Here is an 18,685-nt window from a genome sequence, read left to right as displayed (position 1 = left end):
ACGACCCAGAAAAAGAAAAAGAAAAGCTCACGACTGTTTGAACTATTGTTGGGCTTCTTGCTGCTTCAAAGGTCACACAAAATTTCACTGGATGAAACACACGCACTAAATGTGCTTGTACAGATTGTACTGCAATGTTGCACTGCTATGTTACGAGATTAAGCTTGAAGTGACTCGGGTAAGTACAGAAGAAGTCATTGAAGTGGAGCGAGCTTCAGTTATAGTTGTCGGACTCTGGAAGATGTCAGCACAAATCGTGAAGGTTTTGAGATGAGGTATCGCTCGACCTAAAACCTGCTCAGATTAAACTGCCTGAGTCAAGAGGAGAGGATGTAAGTTTTATCTGAGGGAATGAAAACTCATCTAAAATTGTATAGGGGAGTTCCTAGACGGCATCTTTCTTTAAAGTCACGTGCCAGGAAATGGTCGACCTAAAGATGGTGACCAGTGGGGAGAAAAAAAAACTTGCATGTTCAGTTTGGAGATCTGTAGAGTGAGTAAGCTGCTATGTGCTGGTCAAAATTATAGGTCCCCCTGAAATATGAGCATTATATACTATTTATCTATTTATTTATTTTTATTATATATCCTCAGATGTAAAGTTTCACAAAATAGCCGAACGTTTTGAACATCAACCACCAAAAAAAAGGTTTTCGTATAGTAAAATAAGAAATATATAAACACAAAAATTTACCAGACTCAACTTTCTTTGATTAATTTACATGCATGCAAACAACACCCTAACCACAGCACAGCATGACAGAAGTTCTATTATGCAATGGGGCTACCTTGCTGTTTTGCTACTGGATGCATTAGATGTATCAAATTAATTATTAGATTGGCTAATAACTGTGGCTTTCAAGAAGACAATTACCTCAAGTCCACATCCAACAGAAAGAAAAGAAAAGAAAAAGATGGACTGTTTTAAGCAAGGGGGCCTCCAGTTTCGATTCCCGGCTGGGGCCTCTCGGTGTGGAGTTTGCATGTTCTCCCCGGGTACACGTGGGTTCTCTCAATGACGGCTGGGATAGGCTCCAGCCCCCCCGCAACCCTAAATCGGATTAGGCAGGTATGGAAAATGGATGGATGTTACTCAATACTAAGTCCTGACCTAAATATCTCTGAAAACCGAGAGAGCTAAAAATCTCTCACTGCACTGAAGACACCTGCTTAAACAGAGGACAGCGAAAGAATGACAGAAACTACAAGCTTGACAGGCGTAAATAACGTCAAGATGAGTCAAAGAATAGTTTCGAACCTTTAGAACTAAATATCCATGAAAAGTGCCAACCGTTTTGTGCAAGATAAATTTATTGTTTGTAATTTTAATATACAACAAAACAGAGAAGAAGCCTTTTTTATGATTGTTTTTCTTGAAATCGAATCAGTTAACTGTCATTCATTTGGAAATGTATTCAAAACTGCAAAAAATCCAGGGCTTCCAATAATTCCAACCATTGCTGTAGCTGCAGCTAACACCACTCATGCTTGCATGTATCTAAATTTCACATGATCTAACATGTAATCCTTGTGTTTGTGACTTAACTCAGACCAGTCACGTAATGCAGAGTATGTCATTTTATAGCTGACATATTTCTGCATACTTTATGCAGAAATTTAGCTGGATATACTTGCCCAGTCTCTTTAGAAAAAAATCTTTTTTTATCCCAACAATGGCAGAAACAAATCTTTCTGTCTTTCTGAATTATCGATTTTTGTATCATGCGGTTTAATTAAAATCACACCAGAGCCAGTAAAATTATTGTGCTTTATTTTATCTTAATTGAAATGCCCACAAGTCATTGTTTTCTCAGAGAGTAGCAGAAAAAAAAATCTAAATCATATACTGTAAACATTCACATTATTTGTTGTTGTTTTTTTTTTTAAATGTATTCTTCAGTAAACTCAGAGCAAAATAACACATTTCATATAGTAAACAGAAGAAGAAATAACATTTATAGGCATCACTCCAAACCATTGGCTTAGATTATTTTGAGGTTGATCTACACGGTGTACTCATCAGCTCAAACTGCACATATCAAGTTAAAGTTAACTCTAAGACAAGTGCCACAGTGAAACACACAGGTTGGCAAGAAGTACCGATCAACCAGCCCTATCCGCTGATCTTTATTTCTCCACAGCAAACAAAGATGTGCTCTCTTTATCCTCTGCGCTCCTAACATGAACCGATGAAGTCACGACTAAGGAATCAAGACAAAACACATGATAATTTGGCCAACAAGAGGGACAATTTCCAGTAAACTGGCTTCGTGCTCCAGTAACCAGCCTCACGGCAATAGTCTGAAAACAACTGCTGCCCATGAGAAAGATGTCATAAAACTGAATGTCAAGGCACTTCCCCATGTGAGGATCTTGTCTTTGAGTGACACATTTGTGAGGCAACAAAGAAATTCAAATAAAAGTATACACATAAGAATATTTAACACTTGGCAACTCCAATTTCAGTCACTGGAAACACTCATTAAACATATGAACACAGTTTACATGGTAGCTTTGGTGTTGCTGCTTACCTGGCCTCACCCCAGTATCAATTCTGATCATAAATAAAAAAAAATCTCGTAAAATTTCTAAGATTAATCTAAAGAAGCTTTATTTAACAGGTCTGCAATTTTCTCACGTATTTCCTGGAGGTTATTTGGAAAAGAAAAATCTTCGTAGTAGCAGAAATTATTGCAAAGGTTGAGGGTTTAGTTGGTACTTTTAAACTGCAACTCTTGTTCACTTGTTTTCTTTCTGGTATTTAGACACTTTTAACAGAAAAATGGTGCCACTCACACATCCAAACGGCTAGTTTAACTCAGCCATGACATCAGAATGTCCAAAAATGGTAAGTCTCTGGTAACCAATTACTCAGAATTATTTGGGTTCAAATTAAGAAATGATCTGCATTTAATTCTTCATTGAGCTGTTTTTAGTATCCAATTATAGTTCTTTCCAGGAAATTCCTTAAAAAGCTATCGAAAAATTATAGACCCATGAAATTAAGTATTTGACAAGATTTTTTTTCTGTGCAGTTTTGTTTACTCCATTATTAGATTTAAATATAATTTGTGCTAACAATACTTCTGTTTTGTCAATGAACAGAAATACTTTCTCTGGTAAATATAGAATTACTAAGGTTCTCATGTCACACTGAGACACTATGAACTTACTTCAACCTATGAGGAGTACAGTTTGTAATATTTTAATCAAAAAAGAAACATGTCTTAAATGGGCAATCATTTGTGGTTAAGACAGAGTAACAAAAGGTTAAATACCCAGCGTTGGTTTTAGTTTCTTACGGAAACAAATTGCACCCTGTGACGAGCTATTGTCACATTCTGTTACTTCAATGATAACCACACTTACAGTATTTTCAATCACGCACAGGTTCTACATGAACTGGAGTTGCCAAGTTGCTGCCACGAGTACCAAAGTGTGAGGTTCGGTAAAACAAGGTGAAACAAAGGTAGAATCATACAGGACCCCACAAAGCTGCCTGCAAGTACAGCTAACGCGTTAGCCTTTGACTTGAGCTTTGATTTTCATACGCAGTAAATAGAACCAGGCGTTTCCACATAAAATATCCACAATTCCATTTTTACTATTTACAAACTCATAAATATATAGTCTAAAGTAGGAATCGAACCCCCCCCCCCCCCCCAACAATCATACAAAAAACAACAGACCATAAAAAACTCTCAACACAAATAAAATAGATTCATTCTATCAAAAGAAAGAAAGAGATAACAGAAATAAAGTGTATTCATATTCCTTTGGAGTGTTTTGCTATGTTGATCTGTAGCAGTACTTGTGATGTCGAGCCCTCGGGAGATTTTGAGACCTGAGTGTCTTCGGTCAGGTGCAGATCACAATAGCGCTGAGATCCCTGGGGGGGTGGGGGGGCAGACCCAAGGCCTGGCTCATGTAATCCTACACTGAGCATACAAACAATATTTAAAAAAAAAAATCAGGGTACGGATTTGGGAAGTGGGGGGGTAGAGAGAGTTAAAAGATCACAGGTCATCACCACCCTAAGATTCAGGGGACTGCTCCGACAGAGTATTGAGCAGATTTTTATAAGCTGAGGAGTTCATGTAGCGGGGATAAGAGTCTCTTTGCATTAGTGTGTAGATCTGCAGCTGGGCTTCGTCGAACGTGTGCAAGTTGGGCTCCGGCATGTTCCTGTTTATCGCCTCGCGCACACGGGAGTCAAGGCTCACCTGGGTGGTGAGAGAATAAAACCATTAGGAAGAACGGCACGTGCTCCTTATCTGTGACAAAGATTTGATGGAGTTGATAATTCATTTTACAGCTGAGAGCTCAGAAGGCAAAATGCTGAAGCGTCTTTAAGCAGCCAGTTAGCTTAGCTTCATACAAAGACTGAAAAAATGGGAAGGAGCTTGCTAAGCTTAGTGCAAATAGACCTGCCTACTGTGTTTGTATAATTCATAGAAAAACAGAAAGGTAGAAATGTATCATGTTTCTGCTTCTCTGTGTCTTGGCTAGGACCAAAAATTGACGGCAATCTCCGCCAACATGGCAACTGCTCAAAGTTCAAAATCAGTCTGGCATATTCAGTAAGCGCCTAACAAAACATTATATGGAGCAAACAGCCCAGCTTTAGTGTTTTAAATAAAATGCTTTGGAGTTTTGATTCATGGTAGATTGTGTTGCTTTTGGTCTAAATGTTGTGTAAAGTTAAACTTGTTGGCTCCTGGATGAAGCTTTCTATCAACCATAAAGACATGAGAATTGTGTTGATATTCTTATTTTTGTTACAATTGAAACAAACCCAGGCTTAACGAAAATATGCAAATAGTCACACCTCTTTTGGTGAGAGAATGGAGATGTAGTCCTCGTAGATGACCCCGGCCTTCTCTTCTATCGCACTCTTATTGGTCTCTTTGCTGAATTCCTCACAGGCTAGCCAGAACAGCATGTTCTCCTCACTGAACTCAGTGCGAAGGAATTGTCGGAAAGAGTTTCTCCCCGCTGGGCAACACATTAGTTTATCAAACGACTGCCCCCATGAGCACACCTCCTCCAGTGTGGGCTTAGGACTGCACAGAATATGAAAACATGGGAATGGGTGACCTTATACTGGGAGAAAATAAGTTTAAAATAAATGGAGCATTTATTTGTTTGGAGTCAAACTGACCAGTCTTCACAGTCTGCGGTCCCTTCCTTGACGTCATAGGATGCCTTTCGGTTCCTTTCCTCCCGATCTTTAATCCTAATGATAAGACAGTCAGATAAACACAACTTAGGTGAAGCAAAAAATATTACCACCACAGTTAATATGGACAAAAATGTATTTTCATGCTGCTTAAATGCAATATAAAATAATAAACAGCATATCATTTTCCCAAAATCTTTAAAGTAGTAATCACCTTACAGTACATATCTATATTTTCATTGGGTGTAACACAACCATTTTGCCGGAGAGAACCCACGCATACACGGGGAGAACATGCAAACTCCACACAGAAAGGCTCCAGCCGGGAGTTGAACCTGGAACCCTCTCGCTGAGGCCACGGTGCTAACAACCACATCATGGTGCACCGTGCACCATATTGTGAAACATGTAATGTTTATTTATTTGAATATTATGTTATTTTTCTGCACTTGAAGAACCTTTCAAACATACAATAAAAGCCATTTGAAAGGTGAAACTTTGATGTTTTATTGTAACTTACTGACTTTACTTTGATGTTTATCGATTGTCTTAAGAAAAAATGTAAATACAGGCCATGTCTTGAAAATGTTAATGAGACGCTTCAGTCTTGAAAGGTAAAACGCGTATGTCGTTTCATGTGATAATGGGTTAAACAGATTTACTGCCCTCTTAAAGTTCTTGTTTTACACCCATTTTATGCTGTAGACTTACATAATAACTTTACTTATTAAACTTACTGTCATTGTTAATGTTCAAGTTTTTCAACATGAAATATATAGATTCAGTATCTAGATATTAGTTTAGTTTCAAGTTCTTGACTGTATATAGTAGCCATATGTCAATTTTTTCAAATATCTTTTTATATTGTTACTTTTATTTAGCTGTATGTCTGTATTTGTGCCTCTATATGTGAACTCTAGGCTGTGTGTAAATTTACTGAATATATGACAACATAAGCCTGATGTTCTAAACCTCAACAAATAGATAAAATAGATCATAATATTTTGATTCTGATGTGTCAGTAGGACTACAGAACTGTAGGCAAGAACAAATCTTGCATCGATATGTAGATGGATTTGATGTTTAGGCTTTTATGAAGATAACAAGGCTACTGCTAAACTGACATCCACAGATCACATGCGAATCTGTCAAGAGCATGAGATAGAAGCTGAGGCCTGCTGTTGAGACACAGTAGCTCAGGCTGTGCTGTCTTGCGTGCAATAATGTCGGCCATGCTGTGCAACAGTAAGTGCATTATCAGTTGGGGAAAACCTACCAGGAAAAGCTACAGCAGCAACACCAGCAGAAGCAACATGCATGTGAGCCCCGTGGGTTGGCTTGGCCCGGCTGGTCCTGCTGGGCCGGTGCCGTTCCCCCCGCTGCAGACTCCTGCTGCACCGACATCTGCCTCTTTCGCATCTCCATCCGCTCTGATCCCATGGGCTATAGACAGGGGAGAGGGAGGCAATGACTTTAGTGTTGATGTCAGGAATAGTATGTAACTGAGATTTTATCTTGTAAAAAAAAGCTCTTGGCCTGCAATGCATTACTGTGATAGAAACCAATGCCAGTGCAATGAGTGTATTGGGTGTGCTGTAATATAAAAGTAGAGGTAATGATAAAGTAAAATCCTGCCCATGAATCCACTTTTGCCATCACCTTCAGCAGGAAGAAAATAATAAAATGACTTGAAATGATCCTCCCAGTTGACACCTGTCTGTTTGTTTTATGTGCAGTGCACCCGATGCTGTCTGAATGAAGCATTTGCTGGCATGCCCAGAGGCTGCACTGTAAAGGAATGCTGTTTTTTTCTATTGAAAAGAACAGTGTGTATTTTGACAATTTAATTTCCTCTCCTGCCAAATATGCACCTGCCAAGGACATTTAAGTCTTTTTAGTCTCCAACTGGATCTGTGTTGCCTTCACACTGACTGGATGTGAAACAAGGATGAATTTTAGACCAACATTTAAGATATCTCATATGTATGTAAATGTAAAAGAAGTGTATTCAACGGTTTGAAATGCTCACTGAACCAAATGATATTAGAATTTAAATAGACTTGTACATACGGTAATTACAGTATGTGCCCATTTATCATTTAAATTGGTCATGTTTCAGATTGTCATGAAGCTCTCTAGGCAACATATATTGTGCAGCCCACATGAGGAATTACTGTGTCATACCTGTGAATACAGGTCTCTGGTATTAACCATAACCCCCTTGAATTGTAGGCCTAGAGACAGACGGGCTATGCTCGCAGAAAGACTTCTTGTTTGATTGTAACAAATGTGTCATCACCAGGTCAGACACTGCCAAATCCTGTCAGATCATTTAAGAAACAAAACCGTCTCCGACAGCACACGGCATCATCCGGCCACTACCTGACACGAGACAAGATGCTTAAGAAAAAAAAGAAAAAAAAAAGAAGATTTGGTACATGGGAGGGGGGCCTGAAGGCGCAGCTTGCAAATCTATAACCGCACCATCGCTCTATCACATCCTTTCATTGAACAGGATACCATTTGGTCATTTCTAAAATGGATCCGCGGTTTCTCTCAGATTCCGAGCGGGCATCAGCTGCAGATTTCGTGCGTCTTGCCAAATGGCATTTTGGACGCGTTAAGTGTAGGGTACTTCAAAGCTGACACAATCGCAGTACGCTATGGTTTGACTCAAACGATATAGACGATGAAATGGGGGTGGGGGTGATAAATCACGATAACACCAACTAAACCACTGTTCTTCGCTATAGTCTTGCAGCAGCAACAACACGAACGACACTGGGATCAAACGGCTTTTGAGCGAATAAAAAACAATGCTTTAGCTATTTGCACATCACATGAGTGGAAAGTGCCACCATGAAGAACCGTAGAGCTTCATCGCCCCGGACAACCAGCGAAAAATCACTGCCTAGATCTGTTAAAAGCCCACTGTACAGCTAGATAGTGGCATGCCATTAAAAATGCCGGGAAACGACCCCATACGCTCCGCTCACGAAATGACCGTGCAATAATACATCGGTTTGCTACCAGTACTTACAATTTCACCATGTATGCACAGCGAGAAGAGGTAATTCTTTGCCTTGATTACATCCGATGGAACATAAGGGTTTTTTTTTTTCTCCAACCGGCTGCTTCAAGTCAGTACGCATGCGTCTTCTTTCCAACTCGTAGTAGCCCAGTGAAGAGAGTAAAGCCCGACTGTATGGCACAGGTTTACCGTGCAGGTCCCTCACCGTGCCGCGTATTTGAGAAAATCTAGGAGCGGACTATTCCAACAGTAGCTCAATGATGTCAAAGAGGAGCGACAGAAGCTAAAAATAGAGATAAAAAGTGACACAGTGGAGGTGGAATATAACCACAAAGTTATTGGGCTCATTACATGACTGCTATTTACAATTGACGTAGATGATATTCGGCTATATTACCCCCAAAAAATATGATTTATTGACAAAAGTTTTGCCTTAAGTCGCTGTCTGTGGTGCTGAAATATTCAGTCGCTAATAGAGTGCAACACTACATTCAGCTTAACACTGAACGGGATAGTATGAGTTTGGCTGCCAGAGTTATATAATTTGGGAAGTTTAGTCTGCCATTTGACTTGTGAGTGATTTGAATGAGTTTTTACTGAGCCACATACTTACTCATATATACTGTACGTGCAGTACTTTTCTATTTGTTAATTGTGAAGGACACATTTTCAAAGCTTTAAAAGTAAAAAAGAGACCGTCCTCTTCCACTAGATGCAATATATGTGTTACATTTGTTGCACTGCTTGCCCCTGTTTAAGTACATCATCATAACTGTATTGCCCCTGGTCAATGCAAACACAATCATAATAATGAATAATAGACCTGTATTGCTTCCTAACAGCTTACACAGCACATCCTAGCCCATTTTATTTAAACCTCTCAACATGCTTTTTGTACTTTAATTGGATATAAACAAGCTGCTGTTCGCCATCCAATGCATAGTGAAGGCCTTTGATAGAAAATAATGTAGAAGACAACACTGCCATCTGAAGGCAGCTGTGACTAAAGCACTAACATGTATTATGTGAAGGATTATGTTTTGACAGATAACCTTAATTTCCATAGGAAATTTTGAGTGCCGCAGCCATGTTTCCTAAACATTACCTTAAACTATGACCCCTATTTATTTGACATACTTTTATGTGATCTATACTGTCTGAGTCCAGTGGCCATTTAATATAGATTTACACTGGAATGATGTGGGATGTACATTTTCACATATACCTTACATTGAATGTATAATCTAAGTCAGAACTGATGTTTTGGTTTTAGAATGCACACTATGTTTTGCATTGCATAATCACCAGATGGCACTCTGCACTCTGTCCATGCCTATTCTGCAAAACTCCAGTGTGACACATCTATTCTATACTTGATTTATATCAGTGTATTCGTACCGTTGTCTTTCAGGGCCACATTATCAGTCAGGTTGCCTCCTGATGCCAAAAAAATCAATCTCACCTGTTCCTAATAAGTAAAAACAAAGCCACAAAATGTGACTATGTAAACTCAGTGTAAACCTGCTCCTTCACCGTCTGCAAAGAGCTCGTATTGTTCTATGATACAGCCAATAGACCCACTCAGGAATTCAGCATTTATCTGTTGTATTAGTTTTTCAAAACAGGGGTAAAAAAATATGTTTACTTCCTGTTCAGATTCATTGCTTTCTGAGAGTGCTTAACTGAGGAGTGTCCAATCATCAACACATCATTATTCCCCCTGAGATAAAAACATGTGACTGTATCCCCAGCACTTCATTTAACACCTCCCCTTGTCCTCTTGTTATGCAACATGGACCCACAAATAGGCCTGTGTGATTGATACATATACATGCAAATGGCGGTTGAGACTTGTGCTGCTTATGCATAGATGGAAATATGTCTGAACATCCAAGGCCATAAGGACAAGGTAGACAAGATAACTGTGTAATGAAATGAGGAAAGCCTTTTCAGCATGTGATTAGGGGGATTCAAATCAGAGCCTAGCTTAAAGGAAGAGAGAAATAACTTTATATTCAATCAAAGGAGCTCAACATGCAGAGAAGGACAAAAGAGGGAGTGTCACATTAACACTTCAAGCGATAATGCATGGCTTCTGTGAGCACTTTGAAGGTGAAGATTATTCAGTCACAGCAGCAAATTTTAATGCAGACTAAGAACAACATCATTTTCTCTGCCAGTATGCTCTACTAATGAATTTCTCTTTTTCCCCAAGGTGTGTTGATCAAGTTGCTGTTTGTACTGTAAATGTCAGACTCAGTGTGTTATCCTTGTAATCAAGTTACAGAGTCATCAGATGTTTTGTTATTACTCTCACAACACATGGATAATATGACTTAAGGTAGCAAGTCTCCAATCACGAACGATCAAAAACACGATGCAATGAGGCCAATTTAAAGAAATTTTGGAGTGCTGTAGGACAAATTAATCTTTAACAACTTTGCACACTAGGTCAAGTTGCAAATGTTGCAGTTGTCAATGCAAAAGCTGATCTTTGGTACTGATCGAATATTAAGTCATGGCTATATATGTTGAGTTATATTTGTCATGGACTCGTGAAATATGAGCAAAGAAGAGAGGAGCGTATTATTAGTAAATACGCTGTGGTGGTAATATTATTATATTAGTAAAATGTAATTACTTGAGAAATCATGTGACAATGATAATTAGAATAAGATGATGTATGTAGGTCTATGATGAAAGATGATTAAACCCTTTCATGCAAATTTGTCAAATTAAGAAATATATAAAGAGTTACATAAATTCACTTGGCTTAAGAAACGCCAAAATGTTTATCCATATAAGATATTTCTCTAATCAAAATCTACCACATGGAATGAGACTGTAGTACTTAGAAGAAAATAAGGCAAAGAGGCATGGTCTCTTTCAGGACATACTCATTATCATTACTGGAACTGTGTATGTACTTTCAAGAGTAAAATGTGCACATTAGTCAACAAGCATGAACTGATTGCATGGCCAATCACAATTTTCTTTGTGATATCAAAAGTTGGATGTGGATCAGTGTGAAAGATGAGAGGCCATGTTTAGTGTAAACTCAATCACAGTCATTCTAAAATAAAGTTTGGTCAAAGTTACCTGGTTGTCTGATCACGCAGAATTAATGTGCATGCGTGCAGCGATGGAAGTATTGCTTTCCATGTGATACTCTGACAGTTCGTTTGCTCTCGAGTTGCTTTTGCAAAATTCATTATAGAGAGAAAACGCCAAACTCATTCTCGCTACACACAGATTCTGATGACTTGAAGGCAAAGTGCCTCCTAAACTCATTGTGAATGGAGGTTTAATCTGTCGAGGAGTGCATGACCTTCATTAGAGATGATATAAAATGTCCAAAAATTATTTTTTCATTGATTACCTTTATAGATTCATACATCAAAATCCATTGATAGACAGAATCTTTCCATTCAGTCACAGCTGTGCTCAAGCATGATAGGCTTTCATTCTAATTCAGTTTGGGTTAGCTTCACAATGGCTTCCTCTTCCTGCTTCTGAAGAGTGCAGACGTGTCTCTGCTTCCTCCTGCTTCCTCCTGCTTCCTCCTGCTGCTTATTGCTTTATTCGCTTTTAAATCATTCTACTTCTTTCCACAAGTCTTGGATATAATTTTATTATTTTATTCTTTTATTCTTTTTCTTTTAATTGTATATTTGTAAACGGTATTAGCCCTCCTGTTTACAAAGAGAATCAGACAGAAAAAATGTCTCCTAACCCTGCAGTATCAGTGAGCTGCACACAGTGTGAGCTACTCTTTGCGAAGGTAGCACAGCTCGAGAAGAGGATTGAAACGCTGCAAGACATTTGTAACGACGAGGAATTTATTGACTCTATTATAGTTCCTGCGCAGGCTGTGGAGCCTTCATGTCCCAAAGGACTAACTCAGATATTTCTACACGGGATCACAGCTGATGTGGAATCTCATACTGCAGCCCTGGCTGACACACTTCCCTGGATCTGTCCAAATGACACTGGACTATCTGGTGAAGCTTCCAAACCGGACGGTCCGACTGACATCTCCCACTGGAACAGTGTAGGTGCCAAACCCAAATCATCAACCCCAGCCAGGATCTGGTCTCATGTTGTCCGTTGCAGAGGTAAATCCAGCACCAAAACGAAACCTCCAGCACTCACTCCGCCAACTGAAGTTCTATTGCATAATAGATACGATCCGTTGACTCAAAATAGAGTGTGTGATGATGAATATAACCCAAACATGAAGACAAACAAAAGAAATGGCCCCAAACCTCAGCCTAGGGCTAACCAGATTATCAGGAGAAGCCCAAATCCCACAACCAAGGTGAGGACTACAGAAGCGATCGACACCTCCACACAGAAAGGAATAGACACCATTCTGATCGGGGATTCTATAACACAGCATGTTAGAATGGCAAAGACGGAAAATATAACTTTTTCTGATACATCAGTCAGGGAACTGATAGAAATTTTGCCGACCATTCTGTCTACTCATACAGATGGTACGAGGATCATTGTCCACACAGGGTCTTTTGATATTCTGAGAAGGAAGACTGGCTCTGAGATCCTGAAGAAGGATTTTTCTCTGCTGTTGGAGAGACTGTGTCACTATGGAGCACACCGGGTCTCCATTTCTGGCCCCATTCCTACTGTGGGTAAAGGAATTTAACTTTTCAGCAGACTTCTTGGCCTGAACACAAGGTCGTCAAATGCATGCATCGCCCATGGGATTAAGTTCATTGATAACTTTAATATCTTTTGGAACTGTAAGGAGCGTTTCAGACCTGATGGCGTGCATCCCAATCGAACTGGATGCAGATTACTTGGTGCACATTTACGTCATGCTGTTGGGACGGCAAACCCAAACATGACTGTACAGATTAGACTGAAGGACACAGCAGCGAGGCAAACAACCCCCAGCCCTCCCCCTCACCAGACCCTTTACTCCACATCACCCAAGGTCTCAAAAGGATGTCTCTATCCCAGCCAGGACTCCAGCGACCACCATCAACCGAGAAACGCAGGGCACCCCCTCCTCCTCCTCTTACATCATCTGTCCTGGCAGAGCAGGACACAAGGGGATGTGCAGGATGTTCAAGGAGCAGCACAACATCCAGAGTTCAAAACAAGGATAGCACTGTTCAAACCAAAGATACCATGCCATGATGTGTTCAGGGTCCCTGCTATAGAAGTCCGACTTCTGACAGCTGTTCTGAGAACAAGCTGGGGCCCAATAGGATTCCTGTTTTAGTTAGTAAAAGAAGGAATCAAAAACAGTCAACCTGCTGGGTGAATTTATCTAATCTGTTAACGGTACCACATACAACTCAGAATACAACAGAGACCACTGTAAACTCCACAAAGCTAGCCTTACTTATTATTAGATCTCTGTCCAATAATTCACTGTTAGTTAATGACTTCATCATTTCACACAATTTAGATTAACTTTTTCTGACAGAAACATGGTTAACAGAGAGCACAAGTGCTACTGTTCTTAATGAAGCAGCTCCCCCAAATTTTAGTTTTATGGATAAATGCCGAAATGGGAGGAAAGGTGTGGGGGGGGGGGGGATTGCCTTATTTAAAGATACATTCCAGTGTAAAGATATCTCATTTGGGGAATTCACTTCTTTTGAATATCTGAGTTTTATTTTAAAGGGTGTTCCTAAAATCCTGTTCTTAATCATTTACAGATCTCCAGGATACTGTGCAAGTTTTATTGATGATTTTTCTGAATTATTGTCTGTTATTTCGACTGATTTTAACCATTTTATCTTGACCGGGGATTTTAACATTCACATGGATAATATGACGGATGGTACTGCCAAAGAATTTTCTTCTGTGCTGGACATGTTTGGTTTGTGGCAGCATGTAACAGAACCAACCCACCTTCGAGGTCACATTCTGGACCTGGTCATTTCTAAAGGTGTTGATATTTCTTCTGTTGTTGTTAATGATTTGGCCTTGTCTGACCATTTTTGTATTTTATTTGATTTACATATTACTCAGAATGTTCAAACAACCAGCTTCTCAGTTAAGAAGAGGTACATTAATGAGAAAACAAGTGCTCGGTTTAGGGAGGCCATAGTTATGTTACCAACAATGAGCGCAGAGTCAGTTGAAGGAATGCTGGATCATTTTAACTAGAACATTTTTAATGTAATGGAAGCTGTTGCACCGATAAGAATCAAGAGCACCTTGATCAAACAGAAAACCCCATGGAGAAACACCACTACGGTCAAAAATCTGAAAAGAGAATGCAGGAAAGCTGAACGTAAATGGAGGAAAACAAAGCTTCAGATTCACTATGACCTGTACAAAGAAAGCCTGCGTAGTTATAACAATGAGCTGTGCAAGGCCAGACAGCTGCATTTATCTGAAATGATTAATAAGAATGTCAACAAGTCTCGAACTCTGTTTGCTATGGTTGAAAAACTCACAAATCCTCCTAAACAGTCGAAACCCAGACCTCCTCTCCACTGAGAAATGCAACGAATTTGCCAACTTTTTTAGCCAAAAAATCAAAACAATTAGACAAAACATTCACGCAACACAGACAAACAAGAAAACTAATCTGTGTCTAAAACCTAGAAATAACTCTGACGTTATGTCACAATTTAATATTGTTAATTTAAAAATCCTAGAGGAAACAGTTCGGCAGCTGAAATCAACAACTTGTTCTCTAGACATAATACCATCTGACTTTTTAAAAACTGTTTTTACCTCAGTAGAAAGTGATCTCCTACGAATAGTTAACAGCTCACTGGCATCAGGCATTTTTCCCAAGTCACTAAAGACAGCTGCCATTAAGCCACTCCTAAAGAAGAGAACTCTAGATGCCTCTGTGATGAACAACTACAGACCTGTCTCTAATCTCTCTTTTATATCCAAGATTATTGAGAAAGTTGTATTTAACCAGCTCAACGACTTTCTGAATGTAAGTGGAAGTCTTGATAAGTTTCAATCAGGCTTCAGACGTCATCACAGCACTGAAACAGCTCTGGCCAAAGTGTTAAACGACATTAGTTTGAATACTGATTCTGGTAATGTTTCAGTCCTGGTTCTGTTGGACCTCAGCGCTGCGTTTGATACTGTAGATCACAGAATCCTGTTGCACAGGCTGGAAAACTGGGTTGGACTTTCTGGAGCGGTCCTTAACTGGTTCAGGTCCTACTTAGAAGGCCGGAGTTATTTTGTTACAATTGGCAGCTATGAATCTGAGCGAGTGGCCATGACTTGTGGAGTCCCCCAGGGGTCAATTCTTGGACCTCTTCTGTTTAACTTGTATATGCTCCCTTTGGGTCAGATATTGCAGAACTTTAACATCAGTTATCACAGTTATGCAGACGATACCCAACGTTATGTGTCTCTGTCACCGGACGACTGCAGCCCAGCAGACGTACTGTGTCAGTGTCTGGAGGAAGTAAACACCTGGGTGAGAGAGAATTTTCTACAATTAAATGAAGACAAAACTGAGATCATTCTGTTTGGTAGCAAAGAGAAGAGGGTCAGCGTTGGTAAATATCTTGAGACTTGGGCCCTTACAATCACTGACCAAGTTCGTAACCTCGGAGTGTTGATAGACTCAGATCTGACTTTCAGCAGCCACATCAAAGCTGTCACCAAGGCAGCTTTTTACCACCTCAGAAACATCAACAGAATTAAAGGTTTCCTCTCCCAAAAAGACCAGGAGAAACTCATCCATGCATTTATCTCCAGTAGACTCGATTACTGTAATGCTCTTTTAACTGGGCTTCCCAAAAAGAGCATTAAACATCTGCAGCTCATCCAGAACGCTGCTGCTAGAGTTTTAACCCGGACTAAGAGATCTGAACACATCACACCAGTTTTAAAATCTTTACACTGGCTTCCAGTCAGTCACAGAATAGATTTTAAAAGCCTGCTGATGGTTTACAAATCCCAGAATGGTTTAGCCCCAAAATACATCTGTGATATGTTCAGAGAATATAAACCCAGCAGAGCTCTTAGATCCAAGGACTCAGGCCAGCTGGCCCAGTCCAGAGTCCAGACTAAACATGGAGAAGCAGCATTTAGCTGTTATGCTGCAAATAAGTGGAACAAACTGCCAGTGGAGATTAAACTTTCACCAAATCTAGACATTTTTAAATCCAGGTTAAAAACATTTCTTTTCTCATGTGTCTATGCATGAAATATCTTTTAACTTATCTAGACTGTTGTCTGATTTTAAATTCATTTAAATGATTTTATTTGTTTCTCTTTATATTATTTTATGTATTTTTAATGCTTCTTCCACTCCCTGCTGCAATGCTTTTATTTTATGTGAAGCACTTTGAACTGTTTGTACATGAAATGTGCTATACAAATAAATTTGATTTGATTTGAATGTGAAACAGCTTGATTGAGCAAGCTTCAGTTCTGTTATTTGGCCACAAAACATTGGGTAATATATGATAATAACCTAAACTGATTCCTTTCTTGTGCTGACCCACCCAGTCAGATCTCGAAGAAGCTCCTGTGTCCTCGTGACTCTTTTACAATCCCTTCCTTTCCACGAATAGCAACAAGGCTCTTCTCACTATCGAAAGCTGTCGGAAATCTTTATTTATCCATTTACCAGGAATCATTCTATTTCCACACTCCAGCATACCAGCAAAGTCACATTGTTATTGCCTATTTGTATTTGTAACACTCTAACTTTGCTGTTCCTTATTGAATGTTGCACTGGGATGTTGATTCTGGCTGTCGTGCAATTTTGTTTGACAGTGTAGCTTTATATAGAATTCTAACAAACTGTCTCACACTATTTCAAGACACACTATCTTCTTCTTTTAATCTTCTTAAGCTTCGTTCAGACTGGGCGTAATTCCCTAAATAGAGGTTTGGCTATAAGGAAAAAAGGGCTGCAGATGCTCAGACAAGATCCATCTATCTGAAGTGACAACAACAGAAAAATACAGTGTAAAGGATGTTTCATAAACGGGAGGCAATTACTAATGAGACGAAAATATAAGTTGAATGGTGTGTGGGGACTTGTCAAAATACTGATATTGACAATTTTGATTAGGTTCATAACATAAATCCTTTTAAGAGGACGCACTTTTGTTTTCTGGGGTTGCTTAGTGAAGCTATAGCAAATAGGCAAGATACTAATTAGTTTGCTACCAATCAAATTATGTTAGATGTATGCTCTTTTTTAGGAAATGTACAGTAAATTGTCATACTCTTGTAGTTTTACTGAATTGAATAGTGACTGTTTTTGTGTGTTAAAATTTGCTCTGAAGTAATAACCACTGGTGAGTTTATGACAGGGGGGCTTATAAAAGATAATACTGTTAGATGAAAAATAGACAATATGTCCATACCTGAAGGCACACCATCTCCAGTTCCTCTCCTTCTGGGCCATTGTAATTTATTTGGTACCCCACACTATGCCGGCAGGCCCGGACCAGTCCATGTATCCACTGCCACATCAGAGCCCTGATGCGTTTGATCCCCAGCAGCACAGACGTGGGCCTGATCTCCCACTTCTTCGCCGCACTAACACATGGCATGCTCCGACCATGAGGCCTCACTCGCCACGTGAGGCCGAAGTCTGTTTGAGATCATAAGGAATCCACGCTTCCCACTTCTGTCCTCTATGTATTCCGAGCGTCTGTTCTGAAGCTCATTGTGACGGAGCGATGGAGAGGGGAGAAAAAACACCAGTGACCCTGAGGAAGTGAAGAGTGTTTACAAAGGAGAGGGCAGAAGGGGATTAGGAAAATGTTCCCACTGGATACGATCCTGATTCTTCTGTGCTTTACTGCGTCTCACCAGCTTAGGCCAGATTAAGCCTGGAGGTCTTAGTGTCTCACCTAGATGGACAGAGAGGAAGACTAGTGACAGGCATGGAATAATTTCTGATTGTTTATGTTTTGGGATGAACTCCCATGTATTACAACGGATTAAAACTGTTTGGTTAATGGACCTGTCGGAAAGCTGAACATACGACTGTGATGTACTTTGTTACTGGGTCACCCTTAACACAAACAAACAACTGTGGTGCCAATCTATATTACAGACATTTTTATTGAGGAGAAGTAGCCAACATTTTATACGAGGTCCTTCATTTCAGACTCACACAGACAAAAACAAATCAAAGCTATTCATTGTGCAAACAGCTGACTTCAGCTTGTTGTCATCCTTATAAAGACACAAAGTTAAAACAAACCATAAAATGATACCAAACTTGACTGTATTCAATCAGTTGAAGTCACATGAGGTCCATTATGATTCACCATGATATTCAAATCATTACTAAACATTTTAATATCAGGTTCATTGAAATTTCAATTTGATGCGGACATGTCAATTTTATATTCAACTGTAGCAGACTTACGCTTATTTAATTTTTTTCTAGTTTGGAAATTTGAAACAAATCAGGAAAACAATAAAAAGACACACCATTTCCACTGAAGTCCCCGAATTATTTCAGTAATCACAGACAGACACAGAACATC

At 39.5% G+C, this 18,685-nt stretch overlaps 1 protein-coding gene across 2 annotated transcripts; it reads right to left on the bottom strand.

The window, feature by feature from the left end:
• Positions 1 to 3,667: 3,667 nt before the first annotated feature.
• On the bottom strand, positions 3,668 to 17,797 carry rgs20 (regulator of G protein signaling 20). Of its 2 annotated transcripts, none has more exons than XM_075482244.1 (5): positions 17,549 to 17,797; positions 6,456 to 6,622; positions 5,162 to 5,236; positions 4,829 to 5,063; positions 3,668 to 4,223 (listed from the first exon to the last, which is right to left on the bottom strand). In XM_075482244.1, exons 1-5 carry the CDS (start codon positions 17,735 to 17,737, stop codon positions 4,035 to 4,037), a joined length of 855 nt encoding a protein of 284 aa, XP_075338359.1. In that variant the 5' UTR covers positions 17,738 to 17,797; the 3' UTR covers positions 3,668 to 4,034. The 2 variants fall into 2 exon arrangements, with proteins under 2 accessions (XP_075338359.1, XP_075338360.1); XM_075482245.1 differs by lacking the exon at positions 17,549 to 17,797 and adding an exon at positions 8,220 to 8,414.
• Positions 17,798 to 18,685: the final 888 nt, after the last annotated feature.

This window comes from Odontesthes bonariensis, chromosome 14, assembly GCF_027942865.1.
Source record: "Odontesthes bonariensis isolate fOdoBon6 chromosome 14, fOdoBon6.hap1, whole genome shotgun sequence".
In the NCBI taxonomy this organism is placed as follows: Eukaryota; Metazoa; Chordata; class Actinopteri; order Atheriniformes; family Atherinopsidae; genus Odontesthes; species Odontesthes bonariensis.
Note: the sequence above shows the minus strand (reverse complement) of the source record. Positions and strands in the feature narration are given on the sequence as shown.

Excerpts from the sequence above, each read along its gene's own strand:
- rgs20 (XM_075482244.1), bottom strand. The coding sequence starts at position 17,737 with ATGCCATGTGTTAGTGCGGCGAAGAAGTGGGAGATCAGGCCCACGTCT. Across the intron at positions 6,623-17,548 it reads TGGAGATGGTGTGCCTTCAG|CCCATGGGATCAGAGCGGAT; the intron begins GTATGGACATAT and ends CCCTGTCTATAG. Across the intron at positions 4,224-4,828 it reads CCATTCTCTCACCAAAAGAG|GTGAGCCTTGACTCCCGTGT; the intron begins GTGTGACTATTT and ends CTCACCACCCAG.